This window comes from Chiloscyllium plagiosum, unplaced genomic scaffold (assembly GCF_037043375.1).
Source record: "Chiloscyllium plagiosum isolate Xiang-an unplaced genomic scaffold, Cpla_swu_hap1 HiC_scaffold_24, whole genome shotgun sequence".
NCBI lineage: Eukaryota > Metazoa > Chordata > Chondrichthyes > Orectolobiformes > Hemiscylliidae > Chiloscyllium > Chiloscyllium plagiosum.
Genome location: NW_028270162.1, coordinates 3,042,569 through 3,051,181, shown reverse-complemented (window position 1 = coordinate 3,051,181; position 8,613 = coordinate 3,042,569). Strand labels below are relative to the sequence as shown.

General features: G+C 53.0%; 1 protein-coding gene across 1 annotated transcript in view; it reads left to right on the top strand.

The window, feature by feature from the left end:
• Positions 1 to 7,869, top strand: part of LOC148145349 (uncharacterized) — a 153,777-nt gene extending 145,908 nt beyond the window's left edge. Inside the window, exon 5 of the mRNA XM_087999791.1 lies at positions 7,723 to 7,869. Within this exon, the coding sequence (XP_087855917.1) occupies positions 7,723 to 7,869 (147 nt within the window). The remainder of the gene's footprint in view (positions 1 to 7,722) is intronic.
• Positions 7,870 to 8,613: the final 744 nt, after the last annotated feature.

Sequence of the window (8,613 nt, the reverse complement as noted above, 5' to 3'; positions counted from 1 at the left end):
TCTGCTCCATTTAATATCCCACCCAGTCTAATCCCACTCTCCCCTTAACTCCCTGCTCCCTTTAATATCCCACCCAGTCTAATCCCACTCTCACCCTAACTCCCTGCTCCCTTTAATATCCCACCCAGTCTAATTCCACTCTCCCCCCTCACTCCCCGCTCCTTTTAATAACCCACCCAGTCTATTCCACTCTCCCCCTAACTCCCCACTCCCTCTAATATCCCATCCAGTCTTATTCCACTCTCCCCCCTCACTCCCCACTCCCTTTAATATCCCACTCAGTCTAATCCCACTCTCCCCCTCACTCCCCACTCCCTTTAATATCCCACCCAGTCGAAACCCACTCTTCCCCCTCACTCCCCGCTCCCTTTAATATCCCATCCAGTCTAATACCACTCTCCCCCTCACTCCCCACTCCCTTTAATATCCCACCCAGTCTAATCCCACTCTCCCCCTCACTCCCCATTCCCTTTAATATCCCACCCAGTCTAATCCCACTCTCCCCCCTCACTCCCTGCTCCCTTTAATATCCCACCCAGTCTAATCCCACACTCCCCCCTCACTCCCCACTCCCTTTAATATCCCACCCAGTCTAATCCCACTCTCCCCCTCACTCCCCACTCCCTTTAATATCCCACCCAGTCTAATCCCACTCTCCCCCCTCACTCCCCACTCCCTTCAATATTCCACCCAGTCTAATCCCACTCTCCCCCTCACTCCCCACTCCCTTTAATATCCCACCAAGTCTAATCCCACTCTCCCCCTCACTCCCCATTCCCTTTAATATCCCACCCAGTCTAATCCCACTCTCCCCCCTCACTCCCCACTCCCTTTAATATCCCATCCAGTCTAATCCCACTCTCCCCCTCACTCCCTGCTCCCTTTAATATCCCACCCAGTCTAATCCCACTCTCCCCCTCACTCCCCGCTCCCTTTAATATCCCACCAAGTCTAATCCCACTCTCCCCCTAACTCCCTGCTCCCTTTAATATCCCACCCAGTCTAATCCCACTCTCCCCCTAACTCCCTGCTCCCTTTAATATCCAACCCAGTCTAATCCCACTCTCCTCCTCACACCCTTTAATATCCCACCCAGTCTAATCCCACTCCCCCCCACTCACTCCCCGCTCCCTTTAATATCCCACCCAGTCTAATCCCACTCTCCCCCCTCACTCCCCACTCCCTTTAATATCCAACCCAGTCTAATCCCACTCTCCCCCTCACTCCCCGCTCCTTTTAATATCCCACCCAGTCTAATCCCACTCTCCCCCCTCACTCCCCACTCCCTTTAATATCCCACCCAGTCTAATCCCACTCTCCCCCCTCACTCCCCGCTCCCTTTAATATCCCACCCAGACTAATCCCACTCACACCCTCACTCCCCACTCCCTTTAATATCCCACCCTGTCTAATCCCACTCTCCCTCTCACTCCCCGCTCCCTTTAATATCCCACCCAGTCTAATCCCACTCTCCCCCTCACTCCCCGCTCCCTTTGATATCCCACCCAGTCTAATCCCACTCTCCCCCTCACTCCCCACTCCCTTTAATATCCCACCCTGTCTAATCCCACTCTCCCTCTCACTCCCCGCTCCCTTTAATATCCCACCCAGTCTAATCCCACTCTCCCCCTCACTCCCCGCTCCTTTAATATCCCACCCAGTCTAATCCCACTCTCCCCCTCACTCCCCGCTCCCTTTAATATCCCACCCAGTCTAATCCTACTCTCCCCCTCACTCTCCACTCCCTTTAATATCCCACCCAGTCTAATCCCACTCTCCCCCTTCACTCGCCGCTCCCTTTAATATCCCACCCAGTCTAATCCCACTCTCCCCCTCACTCCCTTTAATATCACACCCAGTCTAATCCCACTCTCCCCCTCACTCCCCACTCCCTTTAATATCCCACCCAGTCTAATCCCTCTCTCCCCCTAACTCCCCGCTCCCTTTAATATCCCACCCAGTCTAATCCCACTCTCCCCCCTCACTCCCCACCCCCTTTAATATCCCACCCAGTCTAATCCCACTCTCCCCCTAACTCCCCGCTCCCTTTAATATCCCACCCAGTCTAATCCCACTCTCCCCCTTCACTCCCCGCTCCCTTTAATATCCCACCCAGTCTAATCCCACTCTCCCCCTTACTCCCCGCTCCCTTTAATATCCCACCCAGTCTAACCCCACTCTCCCCCTCACTCCCTGCTCCCTTTAATATCCCATCCAGTCTAATTCCACTCTCCCCCCTCACTCCCTGCTCCCTTTAATATCCCACCCAGTCTAATCCCACTCTCCCCCTAACTCCCTGCTCCCTTTAATATCCCACCCAGTCTAATCCCACTCTCCCCCTCACACCCTGCTCCCTTTAATATCCCACCCAGTCTAATCCCACTCTCCCCCTCACTCCCCGCTCCCTTTAATATCCCATCCAGTCTAATCCCACTCTCCCCCCTCACTCCCCGCTCCCTTTAATATCCCATCCAGTCTAATTCCACTCTCCCCCCTCACTCCCCGCTCCTTTTAATAACCCACCCAGTCTATTCCACTCTGCCCCTAACTCCCCACTCCCTCTAATATCCCATCCAGTCTTATTCCACTCTCCCCCTTACTCCCCGCTCCCTTTAATATCCCACCCAGTCTAACCCCACTCTCCCCCTCACTCCCTGCTCCCTTTAATATCCCATCCAGTCTAATTCCACTCTCCCCCCTCACTCCCTGCTCCCTTTAATATCCCACCCAGTCTAATCCCACTCTCCCCCTCGCTCCCCGCTCCCTTTAATATCCCACCCAGTCTGACCCCACTCTCCCCCCTCACTCCCTTTAATATCCCACCCAGTCTAATCCCACTCTCCCCCTCACTCCCCACTCCCTTTAATATCCCACCCAGTCTAATCCCACTCTCCCCCTCACTCCCCATTCCCTTTAATATCCCTCCCAGTCTAATCCCACTGTCCCCCTCACTCCCCACTCCCTTTAATATCCCATCCAGTCTAATCCCACTCTCCCCCCTCCCTCCCCACTCCCTTTAATATCCCACCCAGTCTAATCCCACTCTCCCCCTCACTCCCCTCTCCCTTTAATATCCCACCCAGTCTAATCCCACTTTCCCCCTCACTCCCCGCTCCCTTTAATATCCCACCCAGTCTAATCCCACTCTCCCCCTCCCTCCCCACTCCCTTTAATATCCCACCCAGTCTAATCCCACTCTCCCCCCTCACTCACCACTCCCTTTAATATCCCACCCAGTCTAATCCCACTCTCCCCCTTCACTGCCCGCTCCCTTTAATATCCCACCCAGTCTAATCCCACTCTCTCCCCTCACTCCCCGCTCCCTTTAATATCCCACCCAGTGTATTCCCACCCTCCCCCTCACTCCCCGCTCCCTTTAATATCCCACCCAGTCCAATCCCACTCACCCCCTCCCTCCCTGCTCCCGTTAATATCCCACCCAGTCTAATCCCACTCTCCCCCTCCCTCCCTGCTCCCTTTAATATCCCACCCAGTCTAATCCCACTCTCCCCCTCACTCCCCGCTCCCTTTAATATCCCACCCAGTCTAATCCCACTCTCCCCCTCACTCCCCACTCCCTTTAATATCCCACCCAGTCTAATCCCACTCTCCCCCTCACTCTCCATTCCCTTTAATATCCCACCCAGTCTAATACCACTCTCCCCCTCCCTCCCTGCTCCCTTTAATATCCCACCCAGTCTAATCCCACTCTCCCCCTCACTCCCCGCTCCCTTTAATATCCCACCCAGTCTAATCCCACTCTCCCCCCTCACTCCCCATTCCCTTTAATATCCCACCCAGTCTAATCCCACTCTCCCCCTCACTCCCCACTCCCTTTAATATCCCACCCAGTCTAATCCCACTCTCCCCCTCACTCCCCACTCCCTTTAATATCCCATCCAGTCTAATCCCACTCTCCCCCTCACTCCCCGCTCCCTTTAATATCCCACCCAGTCTAATCCCACTCTCCCCCTCACTCCCCACTCCTTTTAATATCCCACCCAGTCTAATCCCACTCTCTTCCCTCCCTCCCCACTCCCTTTAATATCCCACCCAGTCTAATCCCACTCTCCCCCTTCACTTCCCGCTCCCTTTAATATCCCACCCAGTCTAATCCCACTTTCCCCCTCACTCCCCACTCCCTTTAATATCCCACCCAGTCTAATCCCACTCTCCCCCCTCCCTCCCCACTCCCTTTAATATCCCACCCAGTCTAATCCCACTCTCCCCCCTCACTCCCCACTCCCTTTAATATCCCACCCAGTCTAATCCCACTCTCCCCCTTCACTCCCCGCTCCCTTTAATATCCCACCCAGTGTATTCCCACTCTCCCCCTCACTCCCCGCTCCCTTTAATATCCCACCCAGTCTAATCCCACTCTCCCCCACCCTCCCTGCTCCCTTTAATATCCCACCCAGTCTAATCCCACTCTCCCCCTCCCTCCCTGCTCCCTTTAATATCCCACCCAGTCTAATCCCACTCTCCCCCTCACTCCTAGCTCCCTTTAATATCCCACCCAGTCTAATCCCACTCTCCCCCCTCACTCCCCATTCCCTTAAATATCCCACCCAGTCTAATCCCACTCTCCCCTCTCACTCCCCATTCCCTTTAATATCCCACCCAGTCTAATACCACTCTCCCCCTCACTCCCCGCTCCCTTTAATATCCCACCCAGTCTAATCCCACTCTCCCCCTCACTCCCCACTCCCTTTAATATCCCACCCAGTCTAATCCCACTCTCCCCCTCACTCCCCATTCCCTTTAATATCCCACCCAGTCTAATCCCACTCTCCCCCTCACTCCCCGCTCCCTTTAATATCCCACCCACTCTAATCCCACTCTCCCCCTCACTCCCCACTCCCTTTAATATCCCACCCAGTCTAATCCCACTCTCCCCCTCACTCCCCGCTCCCTTTAATATCCCACCCAGTCTAATCCCACTCTCGCCCCTCACTCCCCGCTCCCTTTTTTATCCCACCCAGTCTAATCCCACTCTCCCCCTTCACTCCCCACTCCCTTTAATATCCCACCCAGTCTGACCCCACTCTCCCCCTCACTCCCCACTCCCTTTAATATCCCATCCAGTCTAATCCCACTCTCCCCCTCACTCCCCACTCCCTTTAATATTCCACCCAGTCTAATCCCACTGTCCCCCCTCACTCCCCACTCCCTTTAATATCCCACCCAGTCTAATCCCACTCTCCCCCTCGCTCCCCGCTCCCTTTAATATCCCACCCAGTCTGACCCCACTCTCCCCCCTCACTCCCTTTAATATCCCACCCAGTCTAATCCCACTCTCCCCCTCACTCCCCACTCCCTTTTATATCCCACCCAGTCTAATCCCACTCTCCCCCTCACTCCCCACTCCCTTTAATATCCCACCCAGTCTAATCCCACTCTCCCCCTCACTCCCCATTCCTTTTAATATCCCACCCAGTCTAATCCCACTCTCCCCCTCACTCCCCACTCCCTTTAATATCCCACCCAGTCTAATCCCACTCTCCCCCTCGCTCCCCGCTCCCTTTAATATCCCACCCAGTCTAATCCCACTCTCCCCCTCACTCCCCATTCCCTTTAATATCCCTCCCAGTCTAATCCCACTCTCCCCCTCACTCCCCACTCCCTTTAATATCCCACCCAGTCTAATCCCACTCTCCCCCTCGCTCCCCGCTCCCTTTAATATCCCACCCAGTCTAATCCCACTCTCCCCCTCACTCCCCGCTCCCTTTAATATCCCACCCAGTCTAATCCCACTCTCCCCCTCACTCCCCGCTCCCTTTAATATCCCACCCAGTCTAATCCCACTCTCCCCCCTCCCTCCCCATTCCCTTTAATATCCCACCCAGTCTAATCCCACTCTCCCCCTCACTCCCTGCTCCCTTTAATATCCCACCCAGTCTAATCCCACTCTCCCCCTCACTCCCTTTAATATCCCACCCAGTCTAATCCCACTCTCCCCCCTCACTCCCTGCTCCCTTTAATATCCCACCCAGTCTAATCCCACTCTCCCCCTCAGTCCCTGCTCCCTTTAATATCCCACCCAGTCTAATCCCACTCTCCCCCCTCACTCCCTGCTCCCTTTAATATCCCACCCAGTCTAATCCCACTCTCCCCCTCACTCCCCTCTCCCTTTAATATCCCACCCAGTCTAATCCCACTCTCCCCCTCACTCCCCGCTCCCTTTAATATCCCACCCAGTCTAATCCCACTCTCCCCCTCACTCCCCATTCCCTTTAATATCCCACCCAGTCTAATCCCACTCTCCCCCTCACTCCCCACTCCCTTTAATATCCCACCCAGTCTAATCCCACTCTCCCCCTCACTCCCCATTCCCTTTAATATCCCACCCAGTCTAATCCCACTCTCCCCCTCACTGCCCACTCCCTTTAATATCCCACCCAGTCTAATCCCACTCTCCCCCTCACTCCCCATTCCCTTTAATATCCCACCCAGTCTAATCCCACTCTCCCCCTCACTCCCCACTCCCTTTAATATCCCACCCAGTCTAATCCCACTCTCCCCCTCACTCCCCATTCCCTTTAATATCCCACCCAGTCTAATCCCACTCTCCCCCTCACTCCCCACCCCCTTTAATATCCCACCCAGTCTAATCCCACTCTCCCCCTCACTCCCCGCTCCCTTTATTGCCCTGTTCTGGTCTGTGACATTTCTACCCATTCTGTCAAGATATTTTTACTTCAAAACTTTGTAATTTATTTTGCTGTTAGATTATTTAAACTCTCATCAGCTTCTCAATGATTGGTTTTTCAATTTATCAGTATTTCTTTTGTCACCAAGTTTCTGTAAGGAATGTTTTGGATTGGAGGTGGTCATCCATCTCTCTTGCCCTTACAGCCGCGTGAAACAGCAATGAGTTCTTGTAATTTGGGTTGGCACGGTGGCTCAGTGGTTGGCACTGCTGCCTCTCAGCACCAGGGACCTGGGCTCGATTCCAGCCTCGGGCAACTTTCTGTGTGGAGTTTGCACATTCTCCCCGTGTCTGCGTGGGTTTCCTCCCACAATCCAAAGATTTACAGGTCAGGTGAATTGGCCATGTTAAATTGCCCGTAGTGTTAGGTGCATTAGTCAGAGGGAAATGGGTCTGGGTGGGTTACTCTTTGGAGGGTCAGTGTGGACTGGTTGGACCGATGGGCCTGTTTCCATACTCTCGGGAATCTAATCTAATTCCAGAGAGTGAGAACTACTCAACATTCTGGCGTTCTGGGTTTGTCCTGAACGCTCTTTCATTCCTGCTTGTCAGTAATTAATATTCTTAACGACAGTGCATTTAAAAACATAGAAACATGAAAAATAGGAACAGGTGTAAGGCCGTTCAATAGGATCCTGGCTGTTCCAACATTCCTCACATCCCCTTTCCCTGTAACCCTTGATTCCCCGACTGATCGAGAATCTCTTTGCCTCAGCCTTAAATATCCACAAGGACTCTGCCCCCACAGCTCTGTGAGACAAAGAGTTCCAAAAATCTCAACCCTCTGAGAGAAGTAATCCCTCCTCATCTCAGACTGTGCCCTCTAGTCCTAGACTCTCCCATGAGGGGAAGCACCCTGCCCTGACAAGTCCCTGAACAATCTGATATTGTTTGAGTGAGATCCGCTGTCATTCTGCTAAACTCCAGTGAGTAAAGGCCCCCAACCTGGTCAGCCATCTTCATCATGGCTGATCATCCATCTCAGTCCCCTGTTCCCATCTTCACCTTCCCAGGGTGAAGACATCTCCCCATCTCAGTCTGAAATGGCCAACCCTGTGTCTGAAAATGATGTACCTGCTCTGGACTCTCTGGAACATCTGTCCAGTGGTGCCCAATTGGAATTTTACCAGTTTCTAGGAGGTCCCCCATCATTCTTCTAACATCTACCTACTATAGTCTTGACCAATCTAGTGCCTCTCCACACATCACTCCTGCCATCTCAGGAATCACTCTGGGAAACCTTTGTTGCTACCTTCCTATCCCCAGAACATCCTTCCTCAGATAAGGAGACACACAATACTCCAGGTGTGGTCTCACCAAGGCCCTGTACAATAGCAGCAAGTCATCCCTGTTCCTGTATGACATTAGGATTGAGTGTAGTCTTCAGATGATGCAGTGCACAGGAGCAACTGGACCCAGGAAGGCCAGGAGTCAAAATTAGATTGGTGCTGGAAAAGCACAGCAGGTCAGGCAGCATCCGAGGAGCAGGAGAACCGATGTTTCGGGCAAAAGCCCTTCATCAGGAAGACCAAGATCTGTCCATTTCATTCTCTCCTAGTTATCACATGACTCTGTGACCATGGCGTTACAGAATCTTATCCCAGTGACCAATCCTGATCAGTGAGTGCCAGGAGGTGAGCAATTCTCCCCACCCCACTCCTACTGTCCTGTTCCTCACACATCACTGACCACACTCTGTGCTCCAGGGATTTACCACATTCTGTGTAAACACAAAATCAAAACCCTGTGGAAATCTGAAACAAATCTCCACAAAGTGCTGGAGGAACTCAGCAGGTCTGGTAGTATCTGTGGGGAGAGAAACAGAGTAAATGTTTCAGGTTAATGACTTTTCATTCAGTATCACCTGCTGTTTCCCGAAGTAAGTCTGACGCCATTTTAAAGTC